This window comes from Orycteropus afer, unplaced genomic scaffold, assembly GCF_000298275.1.
Source record: "Orycteropus afer afer isolate SDZICR_OR568_19922 unplaced genomic scaffold, OryAfe1.0 scaffold00290, whole genome shotgun sequence".
NCBI lineage: Eukaryota > Metazoa > Chordata > Mammalia > Tubulidentata > Orycteropodidae > Orycteropus > Orycteropus afer.
The window spans coordinates 1,593,992-1,613,616 of NW_006921877.1; the positions used below are offsets into that span (position 1 = coordinate 1,593,992).

Sequence of the window (19,625 nt, forward strand, 5' to 3'; positions counted from 1 at the left end):
AAGCAGTTTTATATACATGGCAATGTCTATCCCTTCTTATCCTGCTCAGTTCTCAGCCTACATGCTGACCATCCTTCCTTGATGGAGAAGCGGGAGAGGTCAGTAATTGAAGGAAGGATTCAGTTGGCCAAAAATACCCACTCCTCCAAAGGAAAGGGTAAGTCCACCTATCACTTTAGCTCTGATGCCTTTTTTTACCACCATCACATGGATACCCCCTATCTTAGGTCTGAATAATTGGGTCACCCATAGGAATGAGGAATCCAAGGCTAGGCAAGGCACAGCAAGACAGGGCAGAGCAGGGCTGGCCAGGATAGGCCTCAAGCCTGGTTTCTGGGCCCTTGTGGACCATGAGCTAACAGGAGCTGGTCTGCAGGTTGCTCTCCGTAAGCAGTGATGCAATAGATGAGGGGTCGTAAACACTGTCGAATTCCTCATCTGAGCTCAGTCCTTCATGTTTGAGGGTTGACTCAGCAGCTGAACGAGAAGCTTTGCGCCTGAGTCAAAGAGAGAGGAATACTGGTGAGGGAGGGGAAGTAGAAGAATTAAGACAGCCACCAGCCACCCTTTTCATGCTAACGAAACTCCAATTCTTCTGAGGCTGAAAACTACTCATGTGATCCCCTACTAATCACAGATTTGGAGATGGAGGTATATAAGATGGGGCTGAAATACTAAGAGGTAATCACTCTCACTTCTATCCAGAAATAAATGACTATCTGCAAAGTCCCTTCTTAAGGAGATTCTCCTTAACCAGCTCAAAAAATCAACTCCCTTCCTGCCCCATTGTCCCTATGAAGCAGAGTGCAGGACAGGCCATACCAAGAGTCCTTCTCTAGGGATTTCATCCGGGCCTGGAGCTGTTCATTGACCTCATGCTGCTCCTCCAGCTCACGCTGGGCCTTCTTCCTCAGGCTGTCTAGCCGCTCGATTTCCTCCTCTGCTTCATCCACCTGCCGCTTCAAAGCCTTTACCCGCAAGCTTAGCTGCGCAGAACACCAAGTCCTAACATTAGAAAAGCATCTGCTACCATGGTCTGGGACCCTCCCTTGAAACAATCTTGACAAGGGATTACTTTCCCTGGAAAATGTTCTGACTATGAGCAAGTTCCCTAACTTCTCTGTTCCTCAGTTTCTTCATCTGTAACATAAGATAATAAATGTACTTACCTCCTAGGGTTGTCTTGAGGATTAAATGAGTTCATACACTTAGAAAGAGAACCTAGCAGGTCATAAGCAGTCAATACATGACTATTCTGGTCCCATTTTGTCCCCTGTGGCACAAACAGTTTATGTGCTTGGCTGCTCACCATAAAGGCTGAGGTCCACCCAGAAGACGAAAGGTCTGATAATTGACTTTTGAAAAATCAGCCACTGAAAACCCTATGGAACACAGTTCTACTCTGATACACATGGGGTCATCATAAGTTGGAATCGACTCAAAGTTAAAAAAAAAAAAAGTCCAACTTTAGAGTCACTCCTTTCAATCTAATCTGCCTGTCCTTATGCCAGAAGAAAGTCTAAGTTAAGTTTGGAAGGCCTATCCAATGGGGGCCTCTCAAGCCTTCAAGCAAGTACATAATATGTCCTTGCTACATGGTTGTGTGGCCCTGGGGGCCAAGTCCTTACCTGGTCTTTCTGGTCGTTGACATGCTGACGCTCATCATCAATCTGGATGGACAGCTCTTTAACTCTCCGCTCTAATTTCCGGTTGGTGGACTGCAAAACCGTCTTCTCTCTAAGGCAGTGGGGCAGGGTTATATCCACGTCTGATATCATTTCTAAGGGAACCTTCACTTGGTCCTCTGCTGCCTCCAGGTATTGCCCTCAGCCCTGAGCCCCTGAGACAGCAGAGAATCCAGGACAGATAAAAGAACTGGGGAGAAAGAGGTTGTTCCAATTTCAGAATTTCTGCAACTCTTTCTGCTCTCTATGAAGAGAAAAGGCCTCTCTAGAGATTAGGCCAGGTTGGCCATGTCTGAGGTAGAGGGTGGAGGAAGCCCCAAAGGAGAACAGAGAGAGAGGGAGGAAGGAACAAAAGGAGGACAAACTCATGTCACCTCTCCTCAGCCCGCAGCCGCTCCTGCAACTCCTGATTCTGGGACTCAAGCTGAGAAAAGCTGGTGTTGGGCTTCTGGAAGCCTTCTGAGCTGGCCAACCGGCTCTTCAACTCCTTGTTCTGAGAGGAACAAGTACCCTCCATGGTTAGCACTCTCCTCCCAGTCACTTCTGTGGTCATTCTACCTCCCTCCCTGGGTCTAACCTCGAGACTCTTCATGCTTTCCCCTCACCTGTCTCTCCAGGGAAATTTTGTCACACTCCAGGTCCTGTCGAGAAGACCTCTCCTGCATGAGCTCTGTCCTCAGCTGGTCCACCTAGTTGGGGCAGGTAAGGGAACCAGACTTGGGGAGGCTAAAGATGAACTAGCAAGCTGAATCAAGTGAAGCAGAGTAACTGTGGGATGGTCTCTGAACCTTGAATCCCCAAAATTCCAAGGCAATTAAGAAATCATAGACTATTCAAATGGGAGGAGCTATAAGAACAGTGCCTTCTCAGTTCCACCAGAAACTAGCATCCCTTCTAAACCAAAACAGCCTCAACTCAGGTCAGAGAGTAGCCCAGGCCACCAGGATTCCTTCTCTCTCTCAAATTCTTAGCTTATTTCCACTGAGAAAACCTGCCAATCCTTCCTAAGGTAGGTAAAACCCTGAAATAGAGCCAGCCATGTAAAGATTCTATAGCCAGAACTCTCCAGATTATGAAAGATGGGCAGGCAGAGTTGTTTTTGAGTGAGCAAGAAGTTACAGAATCAAAGACAGATACAAATGGGTCTTAGGGAAAAAAAGGATTACCTGGTCCCGGCCACGATTTACTCGGTCTGTTAGCAGCTCCACAGTGTTCTTCTCTTCATCTAACTCGGCTTCTAGCCGTGACACTTTTTCCTGTGGCAGAAGAACAATAGGTTAATCCCACCCCAAATGCCAGACACTGAAATGCCAAACTCAGACCAGACCCACTCAAACCCCAGGCTCCACAGACTTCTCTCTCATCTCCATAACCTCTTGGTCCTAGTCCCTGCCAAGAGTCAGCATACAGTTAGTGCCCTCTGCTGGCCAGATGTGGCATCATGGGGAAGGAGTGAGGTGTGCTCTTAATTCCTTTGGCAGGAAGACAAATTTCAGAATCCATTCCTCACTGGAGGAACCCTGTTTCCCTAATAGGAAAACAACAGAGAAACCTAAATGTCTGGACCAAAGCTGAGGTACAGAGAATCACAGAGGATCACAAATTGAAGTACCAGGGTACAGAAGAGGGGAGCAAACTCCAAAATCAGGCAGCACCATGTAAGGGTTAAGAGTACAGACTCCAGAGCCAGACTGCCTAGCTTTGAAATTGAGATCCACCACTTGCTAGCAGTGTGACTATGGACAAATTACTTAACCTCTTTGTACCTCAGTTTTCCTCATCTGTAAAATTGAGAAAATAAAGAGTACCTTTCTCAACAGGGTTATTTTGAGAATTAAGTGACTCTTTCAGTACCTGGCATGTAGCATAATATGTATGTCTTTGCTGCTGCCACCACTGCTGTTGTTGTTATTATTGTTATTATGGCCAATAGCCAAATGAACAAATTGCTCAGTTCCAACTAACTGTTGCCATGCTGAAAATGCAAGACTGAAAGCTCAGCATTACCATATTTTTCCAATTTTACAAAAGAAGATCCCATTTTTTTTATGTGGAATCTATGAATTTCTAAACTTTGGTAATGAATTCTAAGTTGTTTAAAACACTGCAGCCTAACAAAGCCCATCCACTGTGGGCTGCCAGCTTTTAGTCCCTAGTGTAGAAAGAGGCATGGAGTTTCCTGACTGGCTTTCCCCAGAGGTCCCACCTGTGTGCCAGGACCCAGAGTTTCTCCCTCCCTCCACACCACAGCTCACCCCTCAATGTCCTCACCTCGAGGCCCTTCAGTTGCCGGGCCCTGTCATCCTGAGAACGCTTTTTGTTCTCTGCCTCTTGTTCTAGCCCTTGCAGTCGCTGGGCCAGCAGCTCTTTGTCCAGCCGGGCAGTGTCTCGCTCAGCCTGGGATGCCTGCAGGGCCTGCCGCAGTCTCTGGGTCTGCACAAAAGGGAAAAAAGCAACAGTACAGTGGAGTAAGAAGGTGAGAGGTGAGGGGTGGGAGTGGTCTGTCTCTGTGTAGATACAGATTTTATTACTGATATTCTTTAAAATTGCCAGAGCATAGAGGTGACAAAAAGCAGACCAACTTTTCGTTTTAAAATTCTCTATATACACTGTAATCACCTGGGGGAGTTTTTAAAACTACTGATCCTAGGACCAACCCCCAAAAGAGTATGATTTGAATGGTTTTGGATGTAGCTTTGCCACTGGATTTTTTTTTTTAATACATTTTATTGAAATACAATTTATATACAATGAAATACACAAAACTGAAGTGACATGGGTCAATGGACTTTTTCTTCTTTGCAGTGTTGCCACTGGGATTTTTTAAATATTCCCAGGTGACTAATGTGCAGCAGAGTTTGAGAATCACTGCTCTAGAGACAATGCATGCCCTGTTTTCCATACCAGGATGGACCACTCTGCCCACCATCCTCCACTTTAGTATGTTATTACAAGCAAGCAGACCTACCTGGGCCATAGAACCTCTTGGCATAGATTCAGCTAAGAGGTAATGCATGACTCTTCAAAACAAGGACATTGGGATGGTTCCCATTCTCCTGCCACTTAGGAGTAACTTTTTTTTTTTTATTTTTTTATTGTGATTTGGCTGAAAGTTTATAGAGCAAATTCACTTTCCATACAGCAGTTCATATACACTTTGTCTCATGACGTTGACTACAATTTACCACAATGCAACATTTCCCCTCCTACTTCCTCCCCATAGTTACCTCTTCCTTACGTCCTTCCCTCCATGTACTCCTGTCCCTTGAGCTGTCTCCCTGTGCATACACAGCCCTTCTATTCTCTTAGGGACAACTCTTAAACTCCTACCTCATCCTGAAGCTGGCTCAGCCCCCCAGAGGTCTTCTCAACCTCACTGGCCCAATCCTTGGCCTGGCGTTGGGCGTCTGCCACCTCCCGCCGGGCCTTTTCCTTGTAATCCTCCAGCTGGGCCTGGAGCTGCTGCAGGGCTTGCTTAGAGTCCCCCCCAATCTGCTCCAGCTGAGACACAGAGAAAAGAAGAGTTCTCGGTACTTTACCTCTTTAACAGATACCTCTGTCCATTCCCCGAGCACAAACTCCAAGACTCTCCCAGAGCCCCCATCCTGTTCTTTCCTGGACTCAGGTCTGTAGTATAGCTAATGGTTAAGGGTATACAGACTGCCTGCATTCAAATCTTGGCTCTACCACTTACTAGCTGTGTGACCACAAGTAAGTAACTTATCCTTTTTGGGCCTAGTTTTCAATCCCTAGTACGGAAAAAGGAGCTCTGGTGGTGTAGTGGTTAAGGCATTTGGCTGCTAACAAAAAGGTCGGTGGATCAAACCCACCAGCTAACTCCACAGATGAGGCAGTCTGCTTCTATAAAGATTTACAGCCTTAGAAACCCAATGGAGGTCACTATGAGTCAGAATCGATTTGATGGTGGTGAATTTGTATTTTTTGTGACTATAGAAAAAGGCTCCTCATCTGTAAAATGGATATTAATAATATGTACATCACAAGGTTGTTGTGAGAATTGTGTTAGTTAATTACATAAAGGACTTACCAGTGTCTGACACAAAGTAACCCTTAAATTACCGTATTTCAGCAAACCTAAGACACCAATAATTACAAGATAAACCACCAGAAAAAAAGCATGCCAAATGAACTATGATATACCATCAATCATAAAACATAAGCCAATGTCAGAAATGATAAAATGTGCATTTTAGAATTGATGAAATACATTGTTTGTTTTTGTTTTATAAAGTTAAGAGACTGGGAGAAACTCACCCCAAAAATGCAACTTATTTCCCTTTTTTCCTTTCTCCTTTCCCTCTCTCAGAAATAAAATTCTATCAGTGAGGATTCATGTGTTTAGAGTTCATAAACTTCAGAGTAATAACTATCCCTCGCAGGAGGGATTCTCCAAGGATAAAGATCATAAAGGATGCAAGGGAAGGTCAAGATCAAAAATGAGGAAGAGGGGTAGGAAGGATGCCACTCTCTGACAATTTGACTTGACCACCCCAGTAACAAACATGAGAAAACAAATACCACACATTTCTGAGTTTTTCTGTCAATGCCCTGCCTCAGCCAAGCTTCTGTAGGAACTGAGTCTCCTCCTAACAGCCCGGGCTGCCCTGTGCCCACCTCCTTGTTCAGTCTGTCCACAGTCCTGTCCAACAGACGTTTCTGCTCCTCCAGCTCAGCCTTGCCCCGCCGGAGTGCCTCGCGCTGCTTCCCCTCCTCCTCTAGAGCCCGGTTCAGTGCCTGCTGCTCCTGCCCCAGGCGGGCCAGCCCCCTCTGGGCCTCCTCCAGCCGTGCCTCAAGTGCCCGCTTGGCTGCTGCCAGGCTCCCTTCCTCATCCTGAGCTGTGTTCAGGGCCTCTTCTAGCCGCTGCTTCTCCACCTGAGAAGGAGAAAGTGGAAGGAAACAAAGCTTGGGTTCACTGGAAATGGGTAGGAAGAGGAGTCATCCCTTAGTGGTACAAACAGTTAACGTGCTTGGCTGCTAATTGAATGGCTGGCATTTTTACTGTACTGAGAGGTATCTTGGAAGAAAGGTTCGAAAAAACTCAGCCTCTCAAAACCCTTTGGAGCACAGTTTTACTCTGACACACGTGGGGTGGCTGTGAATTGGAAATCAACTTGATGGCAACTAGTTAACTAATTAGGTGAAAGGAGGTGGAGAAAGGTATCCATAAGCAATGAAAACAGGCTCAGAGGAATCAGTAATGAAATCAAGACACAAAGAGCAAGCAAAGGGCAGGAGGCAGAGGTAAAGAGACTAGTGCAAAAGCTTGACCATTCACACCAAAGTACACTCCAGGGAATAAACCTGAGGGTCAACACAGAGTTTGGGGAGGCAAAAATAAGCACACTGAAGATAACATGAAACAGACAGCTGTGTATTTAGCCAGGAGGAAGCCAACAATGTCAGCAGAGCACTGACCTCCAGCCGCTGCACCTTGTCCCGAAGTCGTGCCTCCACCACGTCCCTGCCCTCCGCCAAGCCTCGAGTCTCCTTCAGCTGCTGCTCCAGACCCAGGATGCGCCGTCGGAATTCGTCATTTTCCTCCTGGGTCTCCCGAAGCGTTGTTTCCACTGCTGCCCGACGTTGCCCCAGCACTGCTGCCTCTGCCTCTGCTGCCATCTTAGCCTGCGGATGGTTCAGAAAGTGGCGGCTCAGACCCCAGGGGTCAAGGTCATTGCTACTCCTGGGAAACTCCTCCTAAGGAGTGCACAGCAAAAGGGGAGCTTCAAGAGGGTGGGGCCACCAGCCAGAGGCCTCCCCAAGAACCTCACCCCTACAGAGATGCAATGGGTGCCACCAGGTACAGCTGCCATCCCCCCTGCCAAATCCTGGCTGGTTTTCACCACACACTTAGGACCAAGGATCTGGTTGGTACATACCCATGATAGGTAATTTCCATGCCCTCTGGCTCCTCAGCCCTCCAGACCCCTCAGCCTCCACCTTCTAAGCCCTGTGCCCACTCCCCTTGCCTTGGAAGCCTCTTCACAGTCCTGTCTCAGCTGCTGGAGGGTCTTCTGTAGCTGTAAGTTCTGTTGTTCCAGCTCCTGGCTTCGATCAGCCTCGACCCTCAGGACTCCCAGCTGCTTCTCCAACTCCCGTTCACGGTGTCGCCCAGCCTTCTCCTGGCTCTGCTGCTCTGTCTGTAGCTCCTTAAATTCCACCTGTGTCTGGTGCAGCTTCTAGAAAGGAAGAAGAATGATGACTGGTAAGAGAGCCTGACTGAGATACCAGAGTTCCTCATTCACCTGGCCTAGTTCTTTTTTTTTTTAATTGTGATTTCAGTGAAAGTTTATAGAACAAATTCACTTTCCATATAGCAGTTCCCATACACTTTGTCTCATGACATTGATTACAATTTACCACAATGCAACAGCTCCCCTCCCACTTCCTCCCCATAGTTACCTCTTCCCTGTGTCCATCCCTCCATGCACTCCTCCCCCGAACTGTCTCCCTGAGCATAAGCAGCCCTTCTAATCTCCCATGATTGTTCTCTTCAAGGAGTGTATCTACCTAATGTAAATGTTCACCTCATGTGCCTGTCTTTTGTTTGGCTGGAAGCCACAGGTATGGGCTCAATTCCAGACCTGAAGGGCAGCTAGGGGCCATAGTCTCAGGGGGTTCCATCAGGCTCTATCAGACAGCAAACCTGGTCCCTTTTTTTTTTAATGATTTTGAGTTTTGTTCCACATTGTTCTCCCACTCTATCCAGGATCTCCTACATAGATCCCCCTCTGAGTGACTGAGTGGAGTCGGGCACCATCTAGTTCTTCTGTTCTGATAGTCATATAGGCTGAGGTTTGCATGGTGTACCAGTCACTTGGACTAATTGTTTCCATGAATCTTTGGTTTTATTCCTTATTCTTTGCTCTGGATGAGGAAAGACCCATCATTGCATCTAGCTGGCCACTTGCAAGCATTTAAGATCCCAATTGCTACTTGCCAAAGTAGGATATGGAACAATGTTTTGTGTAGTGTGTTAGGCCAATTGAGCTTGATGTCCCCTGACTATGGTCCCGAGCACACAGGTCTAACTACTTGCTCCCTCTGGGTAGCTGGCTGTGCCCAAGAAGTGACTACAACCTTGTCCCTTGTCAGTTCTACTATATACCCAGGAATTCTTACAGAACACACAAAGACACTTGTAGAAACATTATCTGTCAACCCTATACATGGTCTTGGGCACACTCCCCCCTGCATAGACATAACTAATACTTCAGCCTATCTACCCATCTATCCACCTGTATAGCCACATTTGCCTTCACTGACAATGCAGTACCATACGTGCAAAAGGGTTCATCTTTGTTGTCTGTACTTACCATGTACCTCTCTATGTCTTCCTCTTCCTCAATCTGGCCTGGTTCTTTCATTTATTTTTTCTTAATTGTGATTTGGGTGAAAATTTACAGAGCAAATTCACTTTCCATACAGTAGTTCACATACACTTTGTCTCATGACATTGACCAAGATTTACCCCAATGCAACAGCTCCCCTCCCACTTCCTCCCGATAGGTACCTCTTCCCTGTGTCCAGCCCTCCATACACACCTGCCCCCTGAGCTGTCTCCCTGTTCATAAGCATACCTTCTTTCTCCCATGATTGTTCTCTCCAAGGAGTGTATCTACCTCAAGTAAATGTTCAACTCCTATACCTGTCTTTTGTTTGGCTGGAAGCCATACGTGTGGGTTCAATTCTAGACCTGAAGGGCAGCTAGGGGCCATAGTCTCAGTGGTTCCACCAGGCTCTATCGGACCAGCAAACCTGGTCCCCCCCCCTTATTTTCCCCTCCAAATGACTTTGAGTTTTGTTCCACATTGTTCTCCCTCTCTGTCCAGAATCTCCTACATACATCCCCTTCCAAGTGGTTGACAGCGGTAGCCGGGCACCATCTAGTTCTTCTGGTCTCATAGTCGTATAGGCTGCAGATCAAATGGTGTACCAGTCACTATGACTAATTGTTTCCATGAATTTTTGGTTTTCTTCATTCTTCTTTGCTCTGGACACAGAGAGACCCATCGTTGCATCGAGATGGCAGCTTGTAAACTTTTAAGATCCAGTCGCTACTCACCAAAGTAGGAGGTGGAACAATGTTTTGTGTAGTATGTTATGCCAATTGAGCTTGATGTCCTTTGCAACTATGGTCCTGAGCCCACAGGTTCAACTACTTGGTCTCTTTGGGTAGCTGACTGTGACCAAGCAGTGACTACAACCTTGCCCCTTGTCAGCTCTACTATAAACCTGACAATTCAGATCATACATATAAACTTATAGGACCACTCTCTGCTGACTCTGGCCTGGTTCTTTAAAATCTCAGAAGAACCTCTGGCCCCTGCTGCTTAGCTTAATAGAAGGATCTCAGGATTAACAAACAAAGAAGTTGCTAGATTTTTGCTAAATCAAAGAAGCCAGGCTCAGAAAAAAAAGGGTATATGCTATAATGATTTCATTTAGATGATATTCTGGAAAAGTAGAACAAATGAGTGGATAACAAAAGCTGGGGCCAGAAAGGGGTTGACTACAGAGGGGCAGTGGGAGGGAATTTTTTGAGGGGTGATGGAATTACTCTGTATCTTGGTTTTGGTGGTAGATATACAATTCGATGCATTTGTCAAAACCCATAGAAGTGTACACCATTAAGAGTGAATCTCACCATATGCAAATTTTAAAATATAGTTGGATCTACCTTAGGATCAAGAGCTGTGAGTCTCAGAAACTTTGCTGGCAACCCTGCAATGCCGTCATCCTGTTATGTTCAAATCAGCTGAATATGTACCAAGCTCCAGCACTGTAACAAATACCACAGATCACAAAGAAGACGTACCTGGCCCCAGCCTTTCAAGATCACATAATCTAGTAGGAACTAGAGTCTAGTAGAAATAATGAAGAATGAATAGAATTAATCAAATGTAAAGTTAACAACTACAGACTCTAATCACAGAGTTCAAAGGAGGGAGAAAACTTTTGCTAGGAAAGGCTTCAAGGTCAAGAGGATACTACTGGGCATGGGCAGATGGATGGGTAAAACCTGGGGGTACAAATATGGAGTAAGGGCATTCCAGGTAGAGAGAGTTACATGAGTGAAAGAGGGAGGCAGAAATTTGCATGGTATATGTGCTATATAAAGGAAAGCTAGCATAAGACATGACTCATCCCTAACAATTTAAAAACTAGGGAAATTAAGATTTCCCTGGCTTATTAAATACTAAAATCACATGGATTAAAGCAGTGGTTTTCAATCCTAACTGGACATCAAAACTCAAGGATATGGTATCTCTGAGACTTGCTTCTAAGATTATGGACACACAGTGGATGGATCCTGATCAAAAAGAGGAAAAATGTGGAACAGAATCTCAAATTCTTATACAAGCCAGATTTACTGGACCCACTGGGACTGGGAGACCCCCAAATCTACTCTCTTGAAATAATCTTCTTTAAGCCTTGAACCAAAACTATCCCATGAAGTCATCTTTAAATTAAAAAGCAGTTTAGCTCAACTAGTAAAGAATGTTTGCCTTGATCTGTGCACTCTTTTAAAGACCTGTCCATAGGAGATCAAATTGACAGCAGTAACTCTAAAACACAGAAGAGACATTTAGGAGACAGACAGGCTAAGTTAATAATGGTAAAACAATATGGGTAGAGATAGTGAGAATGAGAACAGTGATACAATATAAAGAATGGAACCAATGTCATTGAATTGTACAAATTGAAAATGTTAAACTAGATGTATGTTTTGTTATGTATAGTTTCATTTACACACACACACACACACATATAGATATGTGTGTGTGTGTGTATAAAAGAGATCTGCATGAAAACAATCAGCATATATATGGAAAAAAATTCAGCAAAACCAAAAATTCATTCTTTGAAAAGATCAACAAAATTGGCAAACCTTTAGCTAGACTAACCAAGAAATAAAAAAGATTTCTAAAAAAGACCTATAAGTAAAGAGATTAAATTGGTAATCAAAAAACTTCTCACAAAGAAAAGCCCAGGACGAGATGGCTTCAATCGTGATTTCCTTGCAAGGGACAACTAGATAGCCACATGCAAAGCAAGAAAGTTTGACCCCCATCTCACACCCAATACAAAAATTAACTCAAAATAGATCAAAGATCAACATGTAAGAAGTGAAATTATAAAACCCTTAGAAGAAAATATAGCTGTAAATCTTTGTGATCTTGGAAAAAGCAGTAGTTTCTTAGATACGAAACCTAAAGCACAAGCTACCAAAGAAAAAAATAGATAAACTGGACTTCATCAAAATTATAGTAGGGATCATGAGGCTGGCACAGGACCTACCAGTGTTTCATTCTGTTGTGCATAAGGTCAGTATGAGTCAGAGACAACTCAATGGCATGTAACAACAAAACAAAGAACTTGTGTATCAAAAGACACAGAATGGAAGTAAATATTTGCAAATCATATATATGATAGGGGAGCTATGTCTAGAATATATGAGAATGCCTACAATCCAATAATAAAAATAACCCAGTTTTAAAGAGCAAAAGATCTGAATAGACATTTCTCCGAAGATATATTAATGGCTGATAAGCATTTGAAAAGATGCTCAACATTGCTAGTAATTAGAGAAAAGCAAATCAAAACCATACCCAGTAGGATGGCTATAATCAAAAAGATGAACAGTAACAAGTATTGGCAAAGATGTAGAGAAACTGGAACCCTTAAACACTGATGGATGGAATGTAAAATAGGGCAGTCACTATGAAAAAACTTTGTCAGGTCTTCCAAAGGTTAAACAGAGTTACCATATGACCCAGCAATTTCACTCCTTGGTATATACTCAAGAGAACTGAGAATATGTTCACACAAAAACTTTTACATGCAATGTTCATAGCAGTATTACTTATTATAGCCAAAATGTAGGAACAACTCAAATATCAATCAACTGATCAATGTAGTATATTTATACAATGGAACGTTACTCAGCCATAAGATTAAATGAAGTACTGATATATGCTACAACATGGATGAACCCTGAAAGCATTATGCTAAGTGAAAGAAGTCAGTCACAAAGAATCACATCTTATAATTCCATTTACATGAAATGTCCAGAATAGACAAATTCACAGAGAGAAAGAGTAAATTAGTAGTTGCCTAGGGATAACTGAGAGGAGGGATGGTAAGTAACTGCTAATGGATACAGGGTTCCTTGGTGGGGTGATGAAAATATTCTGGTATTAGTTAATGGTGAGGGTTGCACAATTCTGTAAATATACTAAAAATCACTCAATTATATACTTTAAAAAAGTAAATTTTTGGTATGTGAAATTATTTCAATTAAAAAAATATGATGAGTCTCTTTAATAAATGGTGCTGGCAAAACCGGATTTCCACGTGCAAAAAAATGGAATCAGAGCCATACATCACATCATACACAAAAACGAATTCAAAATGGAACAAGGGCCTAAATGCTAAACCAAAAACCACAAAGTTCTTTGAAGAAAATATAGGCACAAAGCTTTGGTACATAATGTTCTTCGGTAATAGCTTACCAAACACAATAATGAATGCATGAGCAACAGGAAAATATATTATGGGGAGGGAGAGTAGATAGGCTATTAAAATATTTTTTAAATTATTGAAAACCAAAACATTGTATGTAACACAGTAAGTGCTGCTCTGACTTCTAAGTGTGTATCTGTATGTGTGTGTGTGTGTGTACACACACACACACACATATATATATATAGTGTGTGTGTATCTATGTATATATATATATAGAGAGAGAGACATACACACACATATATACACATACATAGGGAGTTCTGGTGGCGTAGTGCCTAAGGCTAACCAGAAGACTGGCGGTTCAAACCTACCAGCCATTCCTCAGAAGGAAGGTTGTGCAATCTACTTCTATAGTTGTATCACCTCAGAAACCCAAGGAGGAGTCGCTATGAGTCAGATCCACCCAAAGGTAGTGAGTGAGTTTTTTTTTTTTTGGTTTTACACATACATACATACATATAATGAGATCTTATTCTAATTCTTTAGCTGTTAGCTACTATGTAAATTCAGAAAGTAACTGCAGTGTAGTAAATTACTTAGTATGGCTTTTCTATCCATAAGTCATTGTAAACTCAGTGGTGGAATGAGTAACTGAGGAGCTCCTGATTGTAAATGTTATCCACCTGGGTTATTTCTGTTGGGCGTGGCACAACGCAATGTTCTGGGAGGCTCACTCTCAGGTGCTTAGAATTCTGTTGTTATGATTGGTTGGTTTGGCCACTCTGCCAAGCTCAAAAGGAGGCCTCCTAGAGGCAGAACTCTCTCTGCTAGTTGAGGAAGACATGCTGCTGAAAGAGACACGGGCTCCTGAGACACGTGTTGCTGAGTGAGACACCGAGGGACCAGCACTGCTGGGAAAGAGACTGTGAGAGACTGTTGGCTGAGGGACAGTGGGCTGGGAGAGAGACTGAACATTTTTTCCTGAACTTGAATTGTAGCCTGTGGTGCTTCCCTAATAAACCCCATAATCTGTGAGCTCTGTGTGGCCACTGCAGCAAATTCTGGAACCCAGGAGATAGGTGGTGGGTGCTTTGGGAGGAACAGTTAGAGAAAGGGCTGGAGGGATGCAGCTTGTCTGGCCTTGCAGGAATAGGCCTTGGGCTATTGATGGTGATTCTGTCTTCCTCTTGTGGGATTAGAGGAGATCATAACATGTGGCCTCCTTGCGTTTTTGCAGTAACACAGTAAAACTGAAAGATTATATAATATGTAGCAAGTCTTCAATGTTTTTTTAGTGAAAAAAACTAATTACAAAAGAAAAACAGCAGAGTATGGTCTATGATGGACTTGGTTAGTCTGTTTACCTAATGTACAATTTGCTTATTGATTATATACTTGATAAAAATACACTTACTATATGACATAAATGAAACACTACTTATAGTTTTTAGCTTTACCCAGCATAATAAATTCACTGAGATTGTCCAGAGAAATGTACAAGTTCACTGTGTCAGCTGGCCTATTTAACAGACTCAAACTATCCTTGGTATTTGTTAACTTGAAAATAATATAGCAAATACTTAATAGCATTTTTCATGTCACCATTCTTTTAGGAGTTTTCTTGAGAAGACAGAATTTTAAATTACTTAATACACCATTCACAACAACCACGCTGAACTTGATTAACATCTGTTACATTTTTCTCCACCAAATATTTTGTGTAAGCTCAGGATTTCACTCATCTGGAAAATCATCATTTAGAGCTATGTTTCTTTACTCATTTAAAAATATGATTACCTTAAGTAAGGAGTAATGAGTTTCTGTTTAGGGTGTTGAAAAACATTTAGAAATGTGAAATGATATTGGTCACCCAATATGGTGAATGTAATTAATGTCACTGTGATTAATACACTTAAAAATGGTTAAAATGGCAATTGTTTTGTTATAAATTACCACAATAAAATTATATATATACATATATATATATATAAAATATATATATGTAATTATTTTATTGTCTTGGATATAATTAGACAGTCTTATGGGTATAGGGATGATAAATAAGTATTGATTAATTAACTTATTAATTAAGCACTTTCATGGCAAATCAAAATATAGATCTAGAAGGGTCCTCAGGAGGCCATAAATGCCAGTCACTAAAATTAATGAATATACTTTCTAAGTTTTCTAAATCATCTAAAAGTTAGTTGTCTTCTTATTCCTTAATAAACTAAAATACAAGGATTATGAATAAATTATTTTTATGTTCAACTTTAATTTTATGATCTTTATATATATTATTACATATATATATATAATTTATATATAAAATTTCAGCATTCATACATGATAAAAAGATTCTCATTAAAAAAAAAAAAAAGACCAAAGAGCAGAAATCTTACCACCAACTTCAAGCTTTACAGGCCCACCACAAGGCTATACTAACTAGAGAGATGGACACATTAAACACTAGATCTTTTTATTACACATTTCCAGATTCTGTACTCTCTAAACAGGCTTTAGATTACAATTTGGCTTCCCATGTAGGTCAGCTGGCTAGGCCAATACAAGTTTTCCAGTCCATGTGGCAATATTCCTGTTATCCACTGGAAGTTAATAAGCTGGCATTCTAACTGTAAACATTATTTCATACATATAGTTAAATGAGTCCTCCCTAAGAGACAGAGCTACTCCTGCCATGATGACCAAATTAGGATTTAAGCCTACAAAAATGACCCTGGAGTTTCACAAATATACCCAAATGCTGCTACCCATGAAGTCTCTTGGGATGCAGCCAGCACGGCCTGCTGGCTATACCCCAACCTAGCCACTGAGAGATCTTTGTTTTTCTATTTAAACTTTTATGATTTGGGTGAAGGTTACACGGAGAGCTCTTTCTGTTAGAAACTTCTCCACTCAACAAGGAGATTAGCCCTGCTGGATTGGAGAGTGTGTGCTAAGAAGATAAAGCTAAGCAGGTAAGATGGGGCCCAAAAACCAAGCACACCTGAGATAGCCATGGTTCTGTGGAAGCCCTCGTAGGTAGCAGGGGCCGATTACCCAAGAAGTGAAGTATGCATGGGCTTAATCATGTTTACTTACTAATCTGTGGTGAACAATGTCACCTGGGTTTACGGGTGACATTATTCACTACAAATTAGTGAATAAACACAATTAAGGTCCCGAGTATCTTGCTTATTCTAGGCCAGTGCACATAATACTTACCATACTTAATCTGCCCGTGGTGGGTAAGTCAAGCAAGTGCCTATCACCCCAACTGGTCCTTCTGTCCCCCAACTTCCAAGTACCTTCTTGAGTTCCTCAATCTGGTGAGTATCTCCAGCACCAGCTCGAGCCTGCTCTAATTCCCTCTGCAAGGCCTCCATCTTCTCCCCAAGCTCCTCTTCCATCTCCTCCTTCTCCATCCGCAGCTGCAGGAGTCTTGAGTCCAGGAAGGTGACATAAAGGGGAAAGCGTACAAGGTCAAGGCCCTTGACTAGAGGCCAACACATTACCAACTCTCAGAAGGGAAGAAGACAGTGGTGGAAAGGATCATCTAAGAGACGGGAAAGTAAGAGGGGAGCACGAATAGATAGAAGTGGGACATGAAAAGCATCCCTAAGAGAGGGACAAGGTCCTTACTCCTGCTTAGTGGCTCTTAGCTCCTCCTTGTTCTTCTGGAACATGCTCTGCCAATGCCCTGTCTCCTCTGAGCTCTCCTCCAGCTCCCTCTGCAGTCCTCGTACCAGGGCTGACATCTTCTGCCTCTCGGCCTCCAATGCTGCATGGTCCTATGGTAAGGGAAAGTTAGGGACCAGGTGGCTCAGAGGAAACAGCTCACTCCAAACCAAGGTGTGAGTGTGTAGAAGGGGAGTTTAGACCAAGAAGGCACTGGGCCAGCTACACACCTTGAAACCCCAATGGCACCTGGTACAGAACTGGTAGAAGCTCTCTCCCCGAGTCACAGCCCATCCCTCTGGCATCGACCAGAAACCTCCCCCAGTTATTTTCCCATGGGACTTTGGTCACACACCCTCATCATACCTTCTGGTCTGCACTCTGCTTTTGCCTTTGTAGGTTTCCTAGCCAAGGTTTTCACTACATCTCACATGTGTACTATATGGTGAGTTCCCATTTGCAACTGTGAAAAGTCTAAAAATGCAAGGACTCAAGATCCCAAGGCAGTCCCCTTCCTTAGCAGTGCCCACTTCTCCCAGCCCCTACGCCTGTCACATGCCTGGGTTGCGTCCTGCATGCTCCGGCGAAGCTGCTCTGTGTCTCGCTGGTACTGCTGCCGGACATGCTCCACTTCCTGGTCACGAGAGGCCACCTCCTCCTTCAGGGCCCCTTTCAGGGCTGTCAATTCCCGCTCTCGCAGCCTCAGCTGCTCCTCTATCCGCTGCTTTGCCTCCAAGACCTCTTCTAGAAGCTCACGGGTTTCCATCAGGTCCTGGGAAAAGTAAGAGTGGAAGCATAGGGTGACTATATAAGTATCCATCTTTTATCCATTCAACAAATACTTACTGAACACCTATGTGTTAGGCATGGTACCAAGTGCTCTCTGCCCTCCAAGATGCCTAGTTAAAACAAAGGAAATCCATTTTCTGGGCTCCCACCCTATCCCACCTCACCATTGAGTCTGCCTGAAAGCTACCTGCTCCCTATATTTTGGAGAAACTGTGGGTAAGCAGACTTAAGGATGCTCCAAGTGAAAGAAAGCAGGGGCTAGAATACTCAAGCATGCTCCTTACCTTCATTAGCACCTCCTTAGCAGGCTCAGAACCCTGGGCCTGTTTCAGCTTGTTTTGCAGTTCCATCACCTGGGTTTCCAGTCCATGTCGTAACCGTTCACCCTGGTCCAGGAGGAGCTTCATGTTCTGGAACCTAATAAATAATTAACAATACACCACACTCGTTAAGTACTACGTGTCAGGAAGTTTCTAAAACTTTACATATATTAACTCATTTAAACCTCTCTTCTGTCTTTGTTCAAATCTCAATGAGGCCTTCCCTATCTTATTTAATACTGCAACTTGCTCACCCATAACCCAGTCCTCCTGATCTGCTTTATCCTGCTCTACTTCATCTTCTAACATGTTACAAATATAATTACATAATAAGTAGATTGTCTACTGTCTGTTCTGCCAAACTACAAACTAAGCTTCTAGAGAGAACAGGACTCTTCATCTATATAATTCACTGCTGTACCCAGGAACTGAGTGCCTGCCACATAATATTCACTGTGAAAACATCTACTGAATTAATGAATGAACTCCACAACAATCCTGTAAAGTAGGTACTATTATCACCCCCATTTTACAGACTAAGAACATGAGGCACAGAGCAGCCCAGCCAAGCTCCAATGGTGATATAACCATTGTGCTAACCTGCCTAATAGAGAGGGTAAAGAGAAAGGTCCTGTCTTTAAACCATCTCTGCCTCTTTCATCTTCAGGAGATTTCCCTCTGCCTCCCTGAGCTCTGGGGATGGGCACCTAGGCCGCCTAAGGCCTTCTAAGTGGCCTCACATGCACCAACAGCTGCACTCACTCCTTGCTGCTCTGCTGGGCCTCCCCCTTCTTCCTCTCCAGCAGCTCCTGCAGTCGGCTACACTCCTCTGCCTTCTCCTCCAGCTGTCGCTCCAGCCCCACTCGGGATGGCTCTAGCTTCTGCCACTTCTGGAAAAGGGAAGGAGAACATAGCAGGTAGAAGGTGGGAAAAGCCTCTCAGAAGGAATCATAATGAGAATGTCTAATATTTACTAAACGCTTATTATATGACAAGCAATGTGTTACAGTCCTTATGTATTATCTGCATCTAACCCTCACAACCACCCTTGGTACTTGTGATAGTTTAAAATATATCCACACAGAAGAACTGGATGGTGCCCAGCTACCATTATTGAACATTTCGATTGAAAAGTCTATAGAAGAATCCTGATCAAAAAGGGGAAAAGGCAGAAGAAAATTTCAACTTCTCACAGACTTAAGACTTTCTGAAGCCACTGAGGCAAAATGAACCCTCAAAACTATTGTTCTGAGATAATCTTTAAATCTTAAACCAAAAATATACTCTGAAGTCTTTAAATTAAACAATAGGTTAGCTTAATTAGTCAAGAATGTCTGCTTCCCACAGGAATACATAGGAAAGAAGGACACAGGGAAAAGGTAACTACAGGGAAGAAGTGGGAAGAGAGCTGCTACCTTGTGGGGAATTGTAGTCAATGTCATGAAGCAAAATGAGTAGGAATTGCTATATGGAAAATGAATTTGCTCTGTAAACTTTCACCCAAATCACAATAAAAATGAAAACCAGAATGTCTTAGCAACTGAGGAGCTCCTGATTGCTGAAGGTGTCCACCTGGAGTATTTCTGTTGGGAGTGGCACAAAACAATGTTCTGGGAGGTGCCCACTCTCTCTCAGGTGCTTAGAGTTCTGATGCTATAATTGGCTA

At 43.2% G+C, this 19,625-nt stretch overlaps 1 protein-coding gene across 1 annotated transcript in view; it reads right to left on the reverse strand.

The window, feature by feature from the left end:
• Positions 1-355: 355 nt before the first annotated feature.
• CGN (cingulin) overlaps positions 356-19,625 on the reverse strand; it is a 29,818-nt gene continuing 10,548 nt past the window's right edge. The window contains exons 5-20 of the mRNA XM_007950881.2: positions 18,722-18,849; positions 17,924-18,056; positions 17,410-17,622; positions 16,815-16,963; positions 16,481-16,613; positions 7,673-7,882; positions 7,122-7,328; positions 6,321-6,578; positions 5,016-5,186; positions 3,957-4,118; positions 2,852-2,941; positions 2,291-2,374; positions 2,060-2,178; positions 1,629-1,737; positions 823-986; positions 356-497 (exon numbers count right to left, since the gene is read on the reverse strand). Coding sequence (XP_007949072.1) covers positions 356-497; positions 823-986; positions 1,629-1,737; positions 2,060-2,178; positions 2,291-2,374; positions 2,852-2,941; positions 3,957-4,118; positions 5,016-5,186; positions 6,321-6,578; positions 7,122-7,328; positions 7,673-7,882; positions 16,481-16,613; positions 16,815-16,963; positions 17,410-17,622; positions 17,924-18,056; positions 18,722-18,849 — 2,472 coding nt within the window. The remainder of the gene's footprint in view (positions 498-822; positions 987-1,628; positions 1,738-2,059; positions 2,179-2,290; positions 2,375-2,851; positions 2,942-3,956; positions 4,119-5,015; positions 5,187-6,320; positions 6,579-7,121; positions 7,329-7,672; positions 7,883-16,480; positions 16,614-16,814; positions 16,964-17,409; positions 17,623-17,923; positions 18,057-18,721; positions 18,850-19,625) is intronic.